The 20,717-nt window shown below is 34.5% G+C and overlaps 2 protein-coding genes and 1 pseudogene across 2 annotated transcripts; all 3 read right to left on the bottom strand.

Moving 5' to 3' along the window:
• Positions 1-7,891: 7,891 nt before the first annotated feature.
• Positions 7,892-9,858, bottom strand: LOC134262772 (uncharacterized; annotated as a pseudogene).
• Positions 9,859-11,118: 1,260 nt separating this feature from the next.
• Positions 11,119-12,956, bottom strand: LOC134262773 (histone H1-delta-like). Its single transcript, XM_062745107.1, has 2 exons — positions 12,841-12,956; positions 11,119-11,648 (listed from the first exon to the last, which is right to left on the bottom strand). Exons 1-2 carry the CDS (start codon positions 12,954-12,956, stop codon positions 11,162-11,164), a joined length of 603 nt encoding a protein of 200 aa, XP_062601091.1. The 3' UTR covers positions 11,119-11,161.
• Positions 12,957-14,399: 1,443 nt separating this feature from the next.
• LOC134262774 (histone H2A-like) lies at positions 14,400-15,007 on the bottom strand. Its single transcript, XM_062745108.1, has one exon. It carries the CDS (start codon positions 14,949-14,951, stop codon positions 14,400-14,402), a length of 552 nt encoding a protein of 183 aa, XP_062601092.1. The 5' UTR covers positions 14,952-15,007.
• Between the last annotated feature and the right edge of the window lie 5,710 nt (positions 15,008-20,717).

The raw sequence follows: 20,717 nt of genomic DNA, 5'->3' as shown, positions 1-20,717 counted from the left end.
AAAGGGTTTAATGTACAAGATCTTTTTGCACCCTATGATGTCACTATTAATATACCAACATTTTTTAAAAACAGAAATAGAATGTCTGGCAAAACTATTCAAAGAGATAGAAAAATTTCAAGTAAAAGAGTCCACATTGAACGAATTATTGGCTTAGCAAAAACATTCAAAATTCTTACTCAACCACTCAACACAACTGAAACCAAACTTGCATCTGAAATCATATTTATCTGTTTTATGCTTTGTAATTTCAGGCAGTGCATCATTCCAAAGAATGCTTAAGTAAGGTGTCTGTTGGTCTGTCAGTCCAGTTTTCCTTTTGAAGCACACCTGATCAGAAGGCTCAATCAGCTTTTTTATTCACTAAACACTCAGTGTCTGTATGTTGTCCGTTATTTTCCCCACAATTTAAGACTCTCAAGAATCAGTTCACTTGGAAGAAAATAATGATACTTACTGAGAAAGCTTATATTCTAAGATTCAAGTATGTTCACATCATAACCCCCCATATCACCACCACCACTACCACCCTCCAGTAGCATTATGCTGCATATTAAAGTCATATTATTAAAGATTGATTGTATTTTGTTTTATTAACACCCCTCTCAAGAATTTTTCACTCATATGGAGATGCCACCATTTGCTGGTGGAGAGCTGAAAATTTTGTTTTATACTTGTCACCCAGGGCCATTGAGCATGGGGGATTTTTTCGTACAAACACCTACTGTGGGACCTCAGTTTACATGGTCTCATCCCTAGGTAGTCTCCATGTCCCACAATTGAATTTGAACCCGCCAAGCAAGGATCAACTCCTTACTTCAGGAATTCAGTAGCAGATGCTCTACCCACTGCTCCATACAGGAGACTATATATTAAAGAATATTCAACTGAGAAAACGCTATCTTTGTAGTTTACATCACTGATCTTAACTGAATTTTCAACTTCTTCACAAGAACCACAGAGAGGGCAAGTCCCCTTTCAAGGGTTAATCTTTTAAAAACTTTATGAAGAATCACTCAGCTAGCAAGGGTGAAATTTTTTTCATTTTATAATGTAGATTCTATTTTTTATTTCAAAACATGACTTCCAAATGATAGAGCCATTACCACAACATCTAAACAAATGAAAAAAAATTGCAGGGTTACATTGATTCAGATGAGCTTTGTCTTTATGACCCATGGGTCTCATGTTTACATTTGTTTCTACATATTATAAATTTGTAGATATACAGGTACATGATTTGTAAAATCTGAACTCTTTGCTATGCACTCTAGGCAATTTATCATGTATTGAAAATTAGTTTTGTTATGACACAGCATCTTTTTTCTTAGTTTTTATCCCTCTCTTCCACATGCTCAACTAGAAAATTGATTGTGCACCATCATCTTAGAATAATGCATGTGTATCACTTATTGATAATGGAATGTATGCATGCCATTTAAGATTTTGATTGCTCATATTCGAAGAATGAATTAATAAAAAAAGATCTGTCCACATCTTTATATAGGCATCTATTTTTTTTTATGAATAAGACATCCCTGCTCTTAAGTACTAGTAATGTATAATTATGTGTATCGTTAGCTTGCATGACTATGTAGTGTGTGTCCGAACAGAATATTTAGAATACAACAAGAAACATGTCGATGTAGACAGTAATCTCAATGGTCACTTTTATTTAAGTAAGAAGAAAAAACAGTGGAACTTTTGTTAGAATGTATATTTTCTATACATGTTATTATGTTATGAAACAAGAAACTAAAAAACATTCATGTACCAAACATGTCAAGTAACTGGGAATTTATTTAGGACTTGAAAAACAGAGAAAAAAGTAGTCCATTCACAAGCATCTAAATGAACTATAATCCATCTTCAATACACCTACACCAAAAATGTTCAATCATGTGCCATTCAAGTTTAAATAAGAAATCAATAGAAATAGTCTTATCATAGCTCCAAGTAAAATATATCCCCATCATGATCTTAATATACACCATGTTCACATGCAAAAAAAAAAAAAAAAAAAAAAAAAAAACTACAAATGCAACTTGGTACTACAAAAGAAGACAGTATTTCTTAGCGATCAATCACTCCCAGAAGTCTGACACGAAAGAAAGTATCTCCTACATTCCTTTACAATGTATACCAAAATGAAAAATTGTTATATTGCTTGAAATAAAACTTTTCTAAGACAGCATTCTTGAAATGTAATTGAAAAAAGTGCTCAAGTTTTTCTAACATCTTTTCAATAAACACATCATCCCTCTCAATTTGAAAGATCTTAATATCTTTGAAGGTATAAACCACAAAATCACAAGATTTTTTTTCACAACAAAACAACTGCCCCTGAACCTGAAAATAATAATCATGGGTAGGGTCTAATGTAGTTTGGCCATCAACAACTTTCAGATAAGGAACTGTTTGAGTTGTAATGAACTGATTTTTGGATGAAAAAGGACACTTAACCTCTACAAGTTTATCTTGTTCTACAACAATAGCATCTGGACTTGCTGCTAAAAAAGGACATGTTTTACTAACAAAAGTTCCACAACATTTGGTAACCTCTCCAGTTAATTCAGAATATTTCTGAAGGGCCACAGATTCATATTTTTGCCCATGAACAATTGGGGCTGCCTTAATCTGATGAACAAAAGTGAAAGATTTGGCTAACTTATCCTTATCTGTCCTATCTGTACATTTACAAATGCGACCAAATTTTGATGAGTGCAATCGTTTACATCTTTCTGAGAGCCAAACTTTGTTTTTAGATTGACCAAGTGTTTGTTGTTCTAAGAGACAAATTTCTTCACTGCTTATTTTTGTAATGTTTTGTTCTTCAAGCCAAATGTCAGAGAGTTTTGAGTTTAAATAGTCATGGTCAAGGTCAACTGCATATGTATTTGCAGGAGAAAACAGCTGGGAAATTGGAAGACGATTGACAGTGGCATGATTAATACAAGTGTTTATAAAATAGTCATTGTACCCTGTTCTTTTCCTAAATTTAGCTGGTCTGGGGTCAAAGTTAACAGAATTTATGTCTTTTCTAGCAAGTGGCAAATCTTGAGCTTTGATGGGGCTTCCAGAAAATGGTTTACATTTGTGAAAGGTTTGGATTTTCTGAGTACAGGTTTCTTCAGTCAAAAGTTCTTTAGAAGAAGAAAACTTGCATATCGCTAACAATAAGGCACAAACATGCTTACAATGAGCTTTTGGCCCCATGCCTGCGGCACACTCACATTGTGTTTCAAGAACACAACCATCTTGATCAATGCAAACATCAATTTTGTATGTCACAGACTTTTTCATTTGGGCATGACACTCACTTTTGAAGAAGTAAAAGTTATCCCAGCAAGCCAAGCGAATGTACTTGAGAAACCTGTTAGTGTATAAATTTTTGGAAATGATGTCAATACTTTTGTTCTCTTGACCAAGAAAAAATTCCACCGCAGACATTTTCACAGACACACACACACTATCTTTATTCAGATCTTTGTACACAACATGATCTGGCACACTCATAAAATATTCTTCATTCTCTAATTTCTCTCTACCAAAATCTTTATTTCTATCATACGCTTCAAGTCTGAAACAAATTATGGTATCGTAGAAACTTCGAAATTTTCAAATTAAAGGTACTTGGACAGAGATTTGAAGTTAATATTTTCTGTATAATATCATGAATTATATTTTCTAATAGCATTTCACACAAAAATTAATTAAAAATCTTATTTCATTTAAAAGTAATTAAAACTTTAAATTTTTGGGTGGGTTTGATTGACACATCCTTGCACTTTCACAAATTTTAACTTTATTCTTAATCCTTAGGAAAAGTGGATATCCTGATGTGCAATAATGAGAAATATTAAAACTTATATCAAGAAGAATAATTTTATTCAGAGTAGAAATGCTAGAAAGCAGAACTACTTCACAAGTATCATCATTCCATTGTGTACAGAGTTTTGCGAATCGACCACACTCGTGTTATGTACACAGGTATTTGTAAACATGTTATGGTTTGGTGTTTACGATTCACCGGTGCGTAAATCACCAAAGTCTGTTCACCACATCTGCACGGACTGACAATATAATATTGTGTGTTTGTTTTGCTTTAGAACATGTCTACTCTGAATTTTCTGGATTACAGTATTAATATTTTTCATTAATACACATCAGGATTGCCACTTTTCCTAAGGATTAAGAATAAAGTTAAAATTTGTGAAAGTGCAAGGATGTGTCAATCAAACCCGCCCACAAAATTTAAAGTTTTAATAACTTTTAAATGAAATAAGATTTTAATTGATTTTTGTGTGAATTGCTATTAAAATATATAAGTCGTAATATTATAGAGAAAATATTAACTTCAAATCTGTGTCCAAGTACCTTTACCGGTAATCATCGTCATAATCAATAGAATCTTATTTTCATTATTTATAAAATTTTACTTATGATTTCTATACAATATAGAACTGTGAGTGTGTCTGGTCAACAGAGGATAATATACTAACTCCTTATATTGATATAAGTTTTCTTTTTAAAATAGTCTGTTAAAATACAGCTGATGGTTAATCAGGGGCTGACAGATAGATTTTTAATAGGGGCTTGCTTGTTTATAAAAAGTGTTTGTATTCCCTTTTATGAAATATATTTGTAAATTCAGTATTAGTGTATGGTAGTACAATCAAAAATTCAAGCAAGACAAATGAATGTTGATCATGTACTTGCCCTAGCTTAGATAAGTGCCTATATCAATTTTAATTTTGATATTCAAGTCAAGCTTATGGACAAGTGATTGAAAAAATTTCCCTTGCACATCCCTTAAATTCACCAGCCCAAGGTGTCGGGCAATTGGATTTGAGCAGGTGTATACAAAAAAATATATCAAACTTATCAGATAGGGCTACCCTATGTACATTGTACCTACATGAAGATCCTAACAAACAAAATGATCAAATTTTAAAATATATATCTGTCTATTGTGAAACAATAAAACAATCCATATTAGACCTACTCAAAAGTCTATACAAAAATTCCATTTATTTCCCAAGATATGCCGATATCAACAGGTCCTGTACGATCAATGTGAAAATGTGACCTTTTTTAACTCTGGCAGACGACAAACCATTCGCTGTAACTCCCATATTTTATTAATTGAACAGAAGTCAAACATTGAAAAGTTCTACATTTTGATTTCAGCACCAAAAAAATATGTCTACTCTTTTCATGAGATATCTACCAACCTCGTTATGCTTTGGTCAGGCAACCAACGCGACGACAGTCTAAGTTATGTTGGTGAGGTTATTTTATCGTGAAAATGCATAAAATACATAAAATATAATGATATAGTCCTTACCTTTCTACCAGCTCCCGTTTCCTCCCCGAAACTCTGGCCCCTTTTTCTCTCAAAGCTTGCTTGAGCGTGGGATACCCCAAGCACCGTAGTTCTTATCGTTAGACGCCGCCATGTTTGTAAAAAGTAGGACCGCAACAAATCGTGCGCCCTCTATATTTGGGGGAGACAATACCGTTAATACTGTGCGCAATGTCATTCCAAATGATTGAAAATTTGGAGTTATCTTCTCTTTGAACACTATGGCGATGTTACATTAACAGTAGACGTTTTACGAAAAAATAACTTCATCACAATTTAATTAATTTAATCAAAGATTGAAAAGAATTGTTTTATGGTATAATTTGTGTATTTTTCAATCTTATCAACATTCTCCCACTCTTCCTCTCTCTCTCTCTGTGATAGCTCTTTGAAAGTTAGCGGATTTCATATCTTAATATGCATGTAAATCTCGTGCAGCGGCTGCCTCTGTGTTTGACGTCAGTGGTCTTTGCATCGCAATCTATGACTAATTTTTAAAATATAGTGGGTTTTTTGTTTTATTATTATTATTTCGGCAATTTACCATCATAGGTTGTTGATGTTAATTTTGTAATCAGTTTGCTCACTCTGTGCAATATTCTAAAATTTGGTTTTGTTTTATTTATTCATTTAAATTTTACGTCTGTTGAGAGGCATCTTTTCTAAAGATATTGGTGGCCGTGAAAACGGCCGTTTGTTGTTTTGCTGCTAAGCTCAAGATGGCAGGGATGTCTAACCACCGAATCCGTAGAGAGTACGTCCTTGTCTTTTAAGGGCAAAGACAACGTCCATAGCAGTGACGGTCTTCCTCTTGGCATGTTCTGTGTAAGTGACAGCATCGCGAATGACGTTCTCTAGGAATACATCAGGACACCAGGGGTCTCCTCTTTAGATGAGTCCAGAGAACGTTTGACTCCACCTCTGCGTGCAAGACGGCGTATGGCTGGTTTGGTGATGCCCTGGATGTTGTCTCTCAAGACTTTCCTGTGACTCTTAGCGCCCCCTTTTCCAAGCCCCTTTCTCCTTTACCACGTCCAGACATTGTTTAACTCTCAGTTGATAACTCCTGAAATGCAGTGAGCCGCCGAGAACGCGATTTATATAGCGCCAATTAACGACGCGCTAGAAAACAAGGCATCTTGAAAACTTCGGTAGTGCAATTTTTCACGTCCCGAAGGCAGACAGTTAGCCTCGTAATGATTGGTTCTCGCTCTGCGCACCTTGCAAGTTATACTTTTTCCAGCTGTTGTTAAGCCTTTATTTGCATAATTGCAGACATTTTAAGTTCGTTCTATATTATCATTATTTATGCCACATTTAATTAGGAGACATTTTTTGTCTCATAGCTTTGGCTATGTGTGTATTTTCCTCCGAGTCAGTTAATGAAAAGTTAATTTAATATAATTTGTTTTAATGTTTTATATTTTAAACAGAACCGAAAACGGGGATAAAGCTTTCTTTCCTTATTCTTTAAGCTAAGGGCTCATCAGATTTTATACAGCATATAAACATGATAAAGTGTACAGAATAAATAGTATATACAAAAATACACGAAGGCTATAAATCTCAACAGTAATTACAAATTAGACTCTCGTAGATCTGTAGCTTAACTGGCTATATAAAAATTTTCACAAATTCGACAACTCTTTTACATTTTGACTACTCATCAAACTTACTACTCTAAATACATTAGGTTTGACTTAATAATACTTCTGAATGTACATACTTCTCAGATTTTCATAAAATGAACATTTTAATATGAAATGAAATTTATCTTCAATATCATAAGAGGAGCATAGTGAGCATATTCTTTGAGATCTAAGTGTATTATTATGTCTACCAGTTTCATTTTTGAATTGGTGGTTTCATAATCTAATCTTGGGGTAATTCTTTACATCTATCATCAAAAGGTTTTGTTAAATATCTTTGTAATACAAAATTATTTACAACGTACTGGTACAATCGAACAATATCATAATTAGTCCCCCGAGTACATAGATTTATACATTTAAACACAAGAAAACTAAACTTTTTCTTTATGATAGGCAAGTGATCGAAATATTGGATTATATGATCAATTAAGTTGTAGGTTATAGTCATATCGATAATGAATGCACGTATGTCTATAACTTCTTTCATCATCCATTTGTGTGTGTGTGGGGGGGGGGGACTTGTAACCATGTGACGTTTCTTTGCAATGGTTAGAGAAGTAAAATTATGATTATGCATGTGACATTTATCTTGCATGGCGCCTTTGTTAACTTTGTGCTGCACGCTTTTATAACCGTCAATGTAGATTGGTAATTGATATGGGTACAGTTGACAGTCTAGTTTTGCTTGTTGAATTTACTCTTTTTTTAAGTTTTTAACTGGCGTGTCTATGAAAATGTCTCTTTGCAAGTGATTTATATTGTTCCCTAAAAAATACGTTTCTGGTGTGCTGTATTATGAAGGTATCTTTCCTTAAGAATTTTGGTGGCCGTGAAAACGGCCGTTATGTGTTTGTCTGAGACAAGAATAGGGGGTTTAAGCTCGTTCGCCGCGGATACGTCTAGCAAGCTGAATGTCCTTGGGCATGATGGTCACTCTCTTGGCGTGGATAGCACACAAGTTGGTGTCCTCGAAGAGTCCGACAAGGTAGGCCTCACTGGCTTCCTGAAGGACCATGACGGCGGAACTCTGGAAACGCAGATCGGACTTGAAATCCTGGGCAATTTCACGCACTAAGCGCTGGAATGGGAGTTTCCTGATGAGCAACTCGGTGCTCTTTTGGTACCTCCTGATCTCACGGAGAGTGACAGTTCCTGGCCTGTATCTGTGTGGTTTCTTAACCCCACCGGTGGCCGGTGCACTCTTACGGGCTGCCTTGGTAGCCAGCTGTTTTCGTGGGGCTTTGCCTCCAGTAGATTTTCTTGCGGTCTGCTTGGTACGTGCCATCTTTTCTGAGTTCAGATCAAATGAATGAGTAGAACGACGTGTCAAGTATAGTTTTATACTGTTCTGTGACCTGCGGATCCGATCTAACATTGAAATCGCCGGCGCGTGTAGTAAGAATGTTTTCAATTGGTCCCTGTGTTATACAAGGCATCTTGTGATTAGCTAAGCACAGCGTGTTTCAATTGGTCTGTGCTCAAATCATTTCGATCCACATTTTGCACAGAATTTTGTAATTGTTTAAATCAAGGTATTATGACTGTTCATTTTTTGTTTTGTTTTTTTCTTTCTTTTTCTTTGTTTTTTTGTTTGTTTGTTTATTATTATTATTTTATTATATTTTATATAATTATCATCATTCTATTTTACAATTATCATTTTCTTGTTGAATGACCTGCTTGTCCCACAGAGCTGTAGTTTTCATCCTAAAAATGTCTCATTAAATGTATCAACAAACAAAAACCTTTTTATTTAGTAAACTTAATGCTTTTATATAAACCATCATAAAGGATTTTATTCATTTCTATTAGGATTTCTAAGCTTTATTTAAGAATCAGTGTTTCATAAACGAGATTATAGAGATTGTATATGTAATTTGAATATTTAGTAAAATAGTTTTCACTGTGACAGGTGTGTGTCTTCTTCTTTTTTCTTCCACGACTTTTAAAGATATAACCTATGCTGCAGTTATAAGAACCTATTCAGGAGAAAGGAATTTTGTAAGCAGCTTTGTGTGTTTCATGTGTTATATATCTACAACATGAGAGGCTTGTGATCATGTACAGAGTGTCCAACAGATGCAGTAAATATCATTGCATTTCAAAAATAATTTTTAAGTGTCCTTGCACAAGTCATCATTTAATGTTCAAATTGATAAAAGAGCTAGCTTTGAATAAAGGAAATGAAAAACCATTAATAAAATTACTGCATGCACTGTTTGATAAAAATAGAATCATATCTGCATTTCATACATACATCTAGGAAATCATGCTCTCTGTCTTTAATATTATCATTATGAAATTTAAATAATAGACTCAGTCTCTCTCTCTTATACAGGAATATACACATTCAATTATTTTTATTTTGTTGTTGTTCAAGGACATGGTGCATTTGAAATTGTTTAACAAAATTAGAAATTGTGAAAAAAAAGACCGCGGATACGTCTAGCAAGCTGAATGTCCTTGGGCATGATGGTCACTCTCTTGGCATGGATAGCACACAAGTTGGTGTCCTCGAAGAGTCCGACAAGGTAGGCCTCACTGGCTTCCTGAAGGACCATGACGGCGGAACTCTGGAAACGCAGATCGGACTTGAAATCCTGGGCAATTTCACGCACTAAGCGCTGGAATGGGAGTTTCCTGATGAGCAACTCGGTGCTCTTTTGGTACCTCCTGATCTCACGGAGAGTGACAGTTCCTGGCCTGTATCTGTGTGGTTTCTTAACCCCACCGGTGGCCGGTGCACTCTTACGGGCTGCCTTGGTAGCCAGCTGTTTTCGTGGGGCTTTGCCTCCAGTAGATTTTCTTGCGGTCCCCACAGAGCTGCTTGGTACGTGCCATCTTTTCTGAGTTCAGATCAAATGAATGAGTAGAACGACGTGTCAAGTATAGTTTTATACTGTTCTGTGACCTGCCGGATCCGATCTAACATTGAAATCGCCGGCGCGTGTAGTAAGAATGTTTTCAATTGGTCCCTGTGTTATACAAGGCATCTTGTGATTAGCTAAGCACAGCGTGTTTCAATTGGTCTGTGCTCAAATCATTTCGATCCACATTTTGCACAGAATTTTGTAATTGTTTAAATCAAGGTATTATGACTGTTCATTTTTTGTTTTGTTTTTTTCTTTCTTTTTCTTTGTTTTTTTGTTTGTTTGTTTATTATTATTATTTTATTATATTTTATATAATTATCATCATTCTATTTTACAATTATCATTTTCTTGTTGAATGACCTGCTTGTCCCCACAGAGCTGTAGTTTTCATCCTAAAAATGTCTCATTAAATGTATCAACAAACAAAAACCTTTTTATTTAGTAAACTTAATGCTTTTATATAAACCATCATAAAGGATTTTATTCATTTCTATTAGGATTTCTAAGCTTTATTTAAGAATCAGTGTTTCATAAACGAGATTATAGAGATTGTATATGTAATTTGAATATTTAGTAAAATAGTTTTCACTGTGACAGGTGTGTGTCTTCTTCTTTTTTCTTCCACGACTTTTAAAGATATAACCTATCCTGCAGTTATAAGAACCTATTCAGGAGAAAGGAATTTTGTAAGCAGCTTTGTGTGTTTCATGTGTTATATATCTACAACCTGAGAGGCTTGTGATCATGTACAGAGTGTCCAACAGATGCAGTAAATATCATTGCATTTCAAAAATAATTCTTAAGTGTCCTTGCACAAGTCATCATTTAATGTTCAAATTGATAAAAGAGCTAGCTTTGAATAAAGGAAATGAAAAACCATTAATAAAATTACTATTATGTCTGCATGTTTGATAAAAATAGAATCATATCTGCATTTCATACATACATCTAGGAAATCATGCTCTCTGTCTTTAATATTATCATTATGAAATTTAAATAATAGACTCAGTCTCTCTCTCTTATACAGGAATATACACATTCAATTATTTTTATTTTGTTGTTGTTCAAGAGGACATGGTGCATTTGAAATTGTTTAACAAAATTAGAAATTGTGAAAAAAAAAAGAAGAAAAGAAGTGAGAGATTACTGTGCATACATGTTGAAATATTTTCTAACGACTGTAACTGAGATATCTTTTCTGAAAATTTGGTAGCCCTGAAAAGGGCTTTTTTGTTAACTTGGATGCAGACTGACAGGGATGCCCAGACTGCTTATTTCTTTGCTGCTGCCTTCTTGGGTGTCTTGGTTTTCTTGGCTGCTGTTTTCTTAGGCGTCTTGACCTTCTTGGGTTTGGTTGCAGCCTTCTTTGGGGACTTGGGTGTCACCTTCTTCTTGGGAGATTTGGCTTTCTTGGGTCCGGCTGGTTTCTTGGCTGCTGCTGCCGCCTTCTTCTTAGGAGTCTTTGCCTTCTTCTCACCGGCGTGTGTCTTGGGTTTGGCAGCGGTCTTCTTAGGCTTAGCTGCCTTGGGTTTGGCAACCTTTTTGGCTTTAGGCTTCTTCTCGGTCTTGGGTTTTTCTCCAAGCTTGAAGGAGCCACTGGGGCCTGTACCCTTGGCCTGCTTGAGAGCACCCTTTTTAACTCCATTCTTCAGGGCCATTTTCAGTTGAGCGTTGATGAAATTAGCATCGTTGCCCACTTTGTAGTTGGCCATGATGTACTTGAGAATGGCCTGTCTGGATGAGCCCCCGCGTTCCTTAGTTTAAGAAGTATTTTATTCATAATATACATAGAGTACAATATGAATATGGATTGAACAGCAGGCCAAGGGCCTATATTAGTTCTCTCCAATTGAGATCAAGGTACACATGGTACAATTAAATTACTGTACATATTTTAAGTTCAACAAAACATGTATTATATAATAAAGTAATATTAAGAGAATTATAAAGAATACATGGTTGAAGAAAAATTGAGGAGAAAAAATGCATAAAGAAAACAATAACATGATTTTAAAAGAAAAGAAAAAGAAAAAAAAATGATGGAAAGAAACAAACAAACAAAAAATTAAGTAATAAGAATATGGAGAGGAAGGCTCAGACTAAAATCTTTTAGTGTTTTTTATAAAATTATGAACTTGGTCAAAGAATAACATATTTTCTCTAAGAGATAGGCAATCATAACCTGATAATACAATATTGACATCTCTTGGTATGTCATGGTCACTCATGTATGTAATTAAAATGTTCCTGGCAAAATTATAACATGGAAATTGAAAGAAAAAATGAACAGAGTCTTCAAAAAAATATCCACATTTTAAGCATTTAGGTGAATCAACTAAATTATGATTAAACAAGTCAGCATTAAAATTACTAATACTAGAGAAGTTTCTCAACTGACAGTGGAGTATATTTAATTTTCTTTGTCCATAGTTATATAATTTAGATTTTGTTTTGTCTTCAAGATTTTTATTTTGCATACACTTTTTAAACTTTGCTACACTTGTTACAGATTTTAAGCTATCTGGCAAATCATTCCATAATTTAATTGTAGATGGTAAAAAACTATTGTAGTATGCAACTGTTCTAGTGATTGGTAAGTGATACGAATTATTGCGTAACGCGTAATTATGTGAAACAGGTAGGCATTGATTGACCATTTCTTGCAAATATTCAGGTGTATAATCATTAAGTATTTTGTACATAAGAGTAAGCTTATGTTTAGTTCTTCTTTCACTAAGCGTTTGCCATCCTAATTCATTATACAATTTTTGTTTTGAAGAATTGCGCCTTAACCCAGTAATGATACGCCCAGCCTCTATTTGCACACACTCTAATAGATTACTCTGTTCCTGTGTGCAATTATCCCATACTACATTTCCATATTCTAAAATAGGCCTTATAAAAGCAATATAAATACTAATAAGGGAATCTAAGGGAACCGCGTTCCTTCAGGGCTGCAACGGCAGCGCTGATCATGTCTATGTACTTGGGGTGTGCAGCAGGCACTTTAGGCTTTGTGGCCTTCTTCTTGGCTGGAGACTTGGCTGGAGCAACGGAATCTGCCATGACTATTTCGGGAGAATGGTTTACTTCTCGGGAACAGCTGGGAATGCAAATAACTCGGTCATTCGCACTTGCTGTTTTTGTTTGCACCAAGCGCGGACCCCCGAGAAAACATCCAGTCCGCCGAGGTCGATGTACGTTCATCTATCGTGTGTTTCAATAAGGGTAATTGCATCCGCCCTGCAACTAAGCAGATGGACCTGGCCGCAAAATATAAGCAGAGTCATAACCTGCCGTCACATCTTTAACATGTTATCTATTTACATTCTTAAATTCTTTCTTAATACTGTGCTCAAATTCAGGAAAATGGGCATCTGAACCCTTGTCTCTGAACTTCGTGGTATGCTAAAAGTTGAAAAATGTTCTTGAAACGACAATTATCCGTTACGATTTAATTACAAAAATTCAAAAGATTACTTTACAAATGCCTTTTGAATCTTCAAGTCCTGCAAATCTTATCGATTCGCCTTCAAACTGTGAGAAATCAACACAGAAAGTGTGCCAAACGTAAGCCAGTAGACGCATGAAAATAGAATGACATCGAGGGGAGCAAAAATTAACACGGGAAAAGAAAGAAAAAATGAAATAACGAGATGATTTACGTTTAATAAAAGGTTCGAATTTAGAATTGAATGTCCCAGTCTTACATGTAAACGGAAAATTGTTCTCCGTGAGTAAATAATATTCTATAACTTACAGCCTACATACATGCACATTCTTTGTTTTGTTGAATATTATTTTATTCAATAATCAATTTAGCCATAAAAAAAACACAAAGATTATATATTTAGAAAGCAGCAAAGAGACGAATTTTTATTTTCTTCTTCTTTTTATCCTCACCTGCATGGGGTATATCTGTTAAAATTATATAGTGTAGTCAGAAAAGATTTTATCACTTTTATTTATTCATTTTTATAAATATTACTATCATTAAACAAAATTCACATTTAAGATACACGTGTGCGTCTGATTTAGTTTATGTTGCGGAGGAGGAACGTCTTCTCTCTCTCTATTGTTCAGTAATTCTGAAAGATTTACATGTTACTTTAAATACATGCATTTATCTACACAAATTTATAAACATTGATCAATTTTTTAAAAGTCACCAATTCAAAACTCATTGATTTGAAGATTTTGCCGACGTTAACATATTCAATTATGACCCCATTTTATATTTGTTTTAAGAATAAAGGGAAATGGCGTAATTAATACGTTTTTAGATTCTGTGTCCAATTATTCCCTTAGAAATTACGCCGGATAATTTTTATCATTTCTCAAGGGAAACATTTTATAGGAGCAAGATTGATGTAATTTATATGATAACCTGTTAAAAAAAGTACTTATTAGTGTAGGGAATTTAATAATATAATTGTGGGCAATTATCACGAGTTCTTCCCGTTTGTATGTAAAGTGTGTTTTCTTAAACAACGGCAGTCCAGCCATGAGTTAATATGGAATTTTAATTCCATGATGTGACGGCATGTATTGTGTGTTTACTATTTCAATAAAATTATTCAAGTTTCGTTTCTTTGCGTCTGATCTTAGAGGCATCTTTTCGAAAAATTTGGGTGGCCGTGAAAACGGCCGTTTGGTATATACAGGTCGTACACAGACTTTTGACTTGCTGGCTGACTTCTGGGTCTTCTTAGGGAGGAGCACGGCCTGAATGTTGGGCAGGACACCGCCCTGGGCGATGGTCACACCGGACAGGAGTTTGTTCAATTCCTCGTCGTTGTGGATGGCCAGCTGCAGATGACGGGGAATGATTCTGGTCTTCTTGTTGTCGCGGGAGGCGTTGCCTGCCAACTCCAAGACTTCGGCGGCCAAGTATTCAAGAACGGCGGCCAGATACACAGGGGCTCCGGCTCCCACTCTCTCAGCGTAGTTGCCCTTCCTCAACAGACGGTGGATACGACCCACGGGAAACTGGAGTCCCGCACGGGATGATCGGCTCTTGGCCTTTCCCTTCACTTTGCCTCCTTTACCACGTCCTGACATCTTTGATCAGTTTTAATTAAGAGTAGTTCACGCTCAAAATTTCAAATCAACGAATAACTCTATATAAACACCCTTCGCCACTCTATTTAAACACGCAGGCGGATTGAACTGCCCAGCCAATCATCGCCATCGTATTTTCCACACTTTGCCGCTCGCCGAAGAATAGATGTTTTCTCGAGGGTTCGTAAAGCACTTATTATACGGTTATCCGCTGTCGTGATATATATAAGCCGCGAGGCTAGCATTGACACTCACTATTTCTAGCGGTTGATTTATTCTTATTTTATGAGCATTATGAACTCTTTCGTCAATGACATCTTTTAAAGAATCGCTGCCGAGGCATCCCGTCTGGCTCACTACAACAAGCGATCTACCATCACCAGTAGAGAGATCCAGACAGCTGTCCGTCTCCTTCTGCCCGGAGAACTGGCCAAGCACGCTGTATCCGAGGGAACCAAGACCGTCCCCTTTACTTGAAGTGTTTCATTTAAATGGCAAATTTGGTTTTTAGATTAAAACGGCAAGATACACCATAAGTATGGAAATATGTTGCTTCACCTATCTTCAGAAGAGAGGGGATACTCTACATAACACATAATTATGAATATTTCAGTAAAACAAATAAATAGATACATTTTACACACAGGGGGAGGAGAACGAAGGGATGGGTAAGAGAACATTTTAAGGATGTCTATTAAACACGACCCTAATTAAAATGAGGCTTTAGAATTGTAATATGCTGAGCAGTCTTACAATCAGACTTCAAAAACACTGCTGTGTTGACGTATTCCGAAGATAGCAGAAATTTATATACATAAAAAATTATTTTATTTTCTTCACTAATTGCATGTACGTTATTTGGCAGAGAAAACATTATCTTATGAATATAATATGAAATATTTCTATGTCATTTCTCTCTCTCTCTCTCTCTCTGCTTGTCTACAGTAATGTGCTTTTATTCGCAATATTTATTGAACATCCTGTAACTATATGTGTATTAATTAACCTTGTATCTGTTGAGAGGGCTTATATAGGCTATGCCTGCTGCCCAATCCGTTTATGTAATTTTTACATAATAAAATATGTTCAAATCAAAAAATTGTACATCATAATCGAGGGTGGGGTTTTCAGGTTTTACATTAATTTAAGGGTGAAAATGCAATAAAAACCAACACTTCTTGAATTTTATTTTATAAGCAGCTTTTGTGAAACGAAAGTCACCGTATTAAAATATTTCACTGAAAAATATGTATTATCATATATATAAATTTTATGTCGCTTTAACTTGCAAAAAAAAAAATGTTCTCATAGTATAGAAGTTTTCTGATTCACTGTGGAGTTTCATTTTACTGCATGATGCATGAACTACTCAGGCGAATTTATAGGGGCCTGTCCTGGCGAGTGGTCATTTCAATTCACAAGTACTGTGTATACTTTAGTTATTTTAGATCCGCCTCTAAGAGTTGGTTTAATTTCATACTTGATTTCATCTATCTCTGACCAATGCGTATAGTCCCACTTCTGGTAACGTGAGCAGTGTTCTCCTAGTCATTTATAATCCTGAGCAGATACTCGGCAATTGTCAGATGGTCCAAGCAGTCCATGAGAAAGGTATAGTTTCTTTTGGTAAATTTACAAATATTTGTTTGTATTTAACGCTCATTTTACTAACCAACGTTGAAATGGGCTCAACAGTAACATCAAGCGAACAGTCGGACCAGGCTTAGGGCCAAGATTAAGTGGTCAATTTTAAGGTATGGCAGGATTGTGTAATGGAAATTGGCTGAAATTTATTACAAATTTCGATGTACCCTGGTAATAGAAAGTAATGTATAATTGGCCATATTGTAAATTACAAGTAATAATAATTTAATTTATTACTGTCCAAAAAGGCAAGTAATTAACAATTGAAAAAAATCCCCACCATCTCATAAATATTATTTAAGAAAGGTTAACTGATTTTTGGAGCTAATTTTCTGATAGAATTTCTTAAGGACCCTCTCTACACATCTGCAAAATGTTTTTGGCCATTGAGAAAAATATATTGTATAAAGGAGTTTATATTGAGCTTATTTATTTAATTTTCGATGTATGGTGCGTGGCATTTACCCCCGGGAAAAATGCTCAAAGACAACAGTATCAGTGAATAGAAATCACTGTGAAACTTCGATAGAGAAAATACATGTTAATAACACGTTCAGTTAATTTATCTTGGTCTTTTAAATATAGTTGAGAATACTTGAATTGATTACAAATTGGGTAATATTGCGTAAAGAACGAGGTCGCTTTTGATTGGCATTCGGCAGGAATCTGGGCGTAATTGAAAAGTGAAAATTTCATCGACATGTAACATGAAATTTTAACGTTTTTTTTTTTATTTATCGGGTTCCTGTGCAACAGGAAAGGAAAATATTTTCCCGAAATTGAGCTTTGATTTGCTAAAAAAATACCTTGAAAATTGGCCAGATCAGACATTTGGTACAAAATGGTCCATTTTTAAACACGTTTTTCAAATTGTTTCTATCTCTGGGTCTTTTCTCCATGATTTTGAAACGTTATTTGTGTGTATTTTAATTCGAAGAAACGAATACACTTTTTAAGGAGGAATGCCACACCAAATTTTTATTTTATAGATCTGTGAGTCAATCTTTTTAAACAATGGTTTCAGCATTGAAAGGCCGACATTAGCTTTGCACTCGTCACCGCCCTTCGTCCAAATTACTCAGGATACACCATAATAAATATAGAATAACTATTACTTATTTGATATGAATTTTTTTTGTATTTTTTCAAAGAAAAAAATTATTTCATTCAAAATAAGTTGATTTTTTAAATAAAATTTTCGCTGTAAATGAATGCATCACATTAATATCTAATATAATATGTGTAGAAAAGCTGTATATATATTCAGTTTTTTTAAATAAAAAAAAATATTTATGAAATTAAACACATAATTTGTGAACATTTTTTGAATTTATTGTTAAAATTTTCTTAAAACCAGTCACAACTGGGGAAAACATGTTCCTTAATCATATTTATTAAAGAAATGAAACAAAATGGCCAAATTTTAGAGAAATTATTTTTTTTTTAAATTTTGGCCAATCCCGATCAAAATTAAACCGATCCCAACCATAATTGTATATTTATTGGAAATATCCACAAGATTTCCACAAGAACACTAGTCTGATTAAGTGTAATAAGGATTAAAACATTTAGGAACCTGACAATTAAATAGATTTCTTCATTGTAAATACATGAAGAGGCAGTGAATTAGCATTGTATTAATTTTGATAGGGATCAGTTTAATTTTGTTCGGGTTAGGTCCAAATATTAAAAAAAATAAATTTCTCTAAAATTTTTCAATTTCGTTTCAATTTTTTTTCAAAATATGATTGACAAACATATTGTCCTCAATTGTGACTTTTTTTTATTGTGATTTTAACCATAGGTTTAAAAAATATTCACAAATAATGTGCTTAAATTTCATAAATATTTCCTTAAAAAAAAAATTAAAAAGTCCAACCAGTCTTTCTTTACATATTTTATGAGATATTAATATGATACATTCATTTACAGCAAATTTTTAACTCGAAAACATCTTTGTGGGATATAATTTATTTATTTTTTTTTCATTTTCTTTGAAAAAATACAAAAAAATCATATAAAATAATCAAGAGCTAATATCGACCTTTTAATGCTGAAACCTTTGATGTAAAAGGATGACTCAAGGATCTATAAAGTAAAAAGTTGGTGTGGCATTCCACCTTAAAAAAATGGAGAGAAGACCCAGAGACAACAAAAAATGACCCCCCCCCCCCAAAAAAAATGTGTGCATGTGGTGCTTTTTTTTTGTCCTTTTAAAATCGTCTGTATGTTTGCAGCAGTGATACAGTAGCTTAGTAAGTTGGGCTACCTGTTCAGTGCGCTCGAAGTGAAAAATTTTTGGTTCGAGCCTGGCATAGGGCGTTAATTTTTTTTTTATTCAAACAACCATTTATTTGTCAGCTTCGTTTTATATACTGATTTATTAAAATTTTGAATTAAATAAACTTTGGTTCTGTTTGGTTCTCGAGCAAAATCAATTCCAGTCTTCTATTCTATAATGTACACGTATCATGCATCAATGCATTAAATATTTTAGGTGTTTATTTTTTGTGAAACATTAATATGTTCTAGTACCCCTAAGAAAAACGGACATAAATGATACTATCTCACAAAGTCTTTCAAACTAAATGAAAAAAAAACCTATGGACGTGTTTGTTAAACCATAATGTTTCATACACGATTCCTGCACATCACACGCCAGATGCGCCCATATTCTTTCTATTTTGTAGAATTGAGATCTAAGGGCAGATCACTCTAACCGCAGAAAAATACCATAGAATCAGAACTTTTTAGTGTGCAGTTTAGAGAGGGTTCTTAAAAAGAATTTTAACAAAGTTATATTACCTTTTTAAGTAAATTGCTTATCAAATATCACCCTATTTTATTTTCTTTAAAACTTTTAAATCAAACAAGCAAATTAAAGAATTATGGTCCCCCGCTTTCGGTATCTTTGTGGGCAAGATATCATTTTTAGGGTCAAGGTCAATAGGTAAAAGTTTTTGGTATCCCATGAAAGGTCTTGCCATAAAGAATACATATATTTAAAATATAAAAGTTCTAGTTTCTACCGTTCAAAATTTGTGACCAAGCTTAACGTTTTTAAAAAGTAGTTACAACTCCAAGTTCAAGGTCAAAGGGTCAAAGTTCTTGGCATGCAATGAAAGGTCTTCTCACAAGGATTACATACGTGAAGTACGAAAGCCCTAGCCCTTACCGTTTAAACGTTATGGTCAAGGTTAAAGTTTTTTCAGAAGTACGTTAATTTCCAAGGTCAAGGTCCAAAGGTCAAAGTTGTTGGTATCCAATGAAAGGTATTGTTTAGAAAAACACATGTGTGAAATATAAAAGTCCTTGTATCTACCGTTCAAAAGTTGTGACCAAGGTTATACTTTTTAAAAAGTAGTTAAAACTCCAAGGTCAAGGTCAAAAGGTCAAAGTTCTTGGTATCCAATGAAAGGTCTTCTTACAAGAATAACATATGTGAAGTAATAAAGCCGTAGCCTTTATCGTTCAAAAATTATGGTCAAGGATATAGTTTTTTCATAAGTACGTAAATTTCCAAGGTCAAGGTCAAAAGGTCAAAGTTGTTAGTATTTATTGAAAGGTCTTGTCACAAAGTATAAATATGTGAAATATGAAAGTCCTAGTACCTACCATTCAAAAGTTATGGCCAAAGTAAAAGATTGAAATTTTTTAGTAAAAGTAGTTGAAACTCCAAGGTCAAGGTCAAAAAGTCAAATTTGGTGGTACCCAAAGAAAGGTCTTATCACAAGGAATACACATATGAAATATGAAAATCATAGCTCCACTAAATCAAAAGTTATGGGCAAGGTTAAAGTTTTTGTGACGGACGGACAGACTGACGGACCGACGGACAGACAGACGGACCGACGGACAGACGAATGAGATTTAATGTCCCCTCGCTTTCGCGAAAGCGGGGGACAATTAATCTTTGTAAAGTGTAGAAATACAGGCCTGGATACAGGAATTTTTCCAGTGGGGGGGTGGGGGTCCACTCAAGTGAAAAAAAAAATCCGACCTAGAAATTTGTTGAAAAGCCAAAAAAAAAGAAAATCCTATTTCGTTGGGTTGGGGGTTGAGGGTTGAGTAGTCGTTGACTTCCAAATTTTCTTCCTATACATGTGATTTTTCATCCTAACT

The sequence above is a fragment of the Saccostrea cucullata genome, unplaced genomic scaffold (assembly GCF_032062105.1).
Source record: "Saccostrea cucullata isolate Sc308-1 unplaced genomic scaffold, CSIRO_AGI_Scuc_v1 ctg10970, whole genome shotgun sequence".
In the NCBI taxonomy this organism is placed as follows: domain Eukaryota; kingdom Metazoa; phylum Mollusca; class Bivalvia; order Ostreida; family Ostreidae; genus Saccostrea; species Saccostrea cuccullata.
This window is presented reverse-complemented; position numbering and strand designations above follow the sequence as displayed.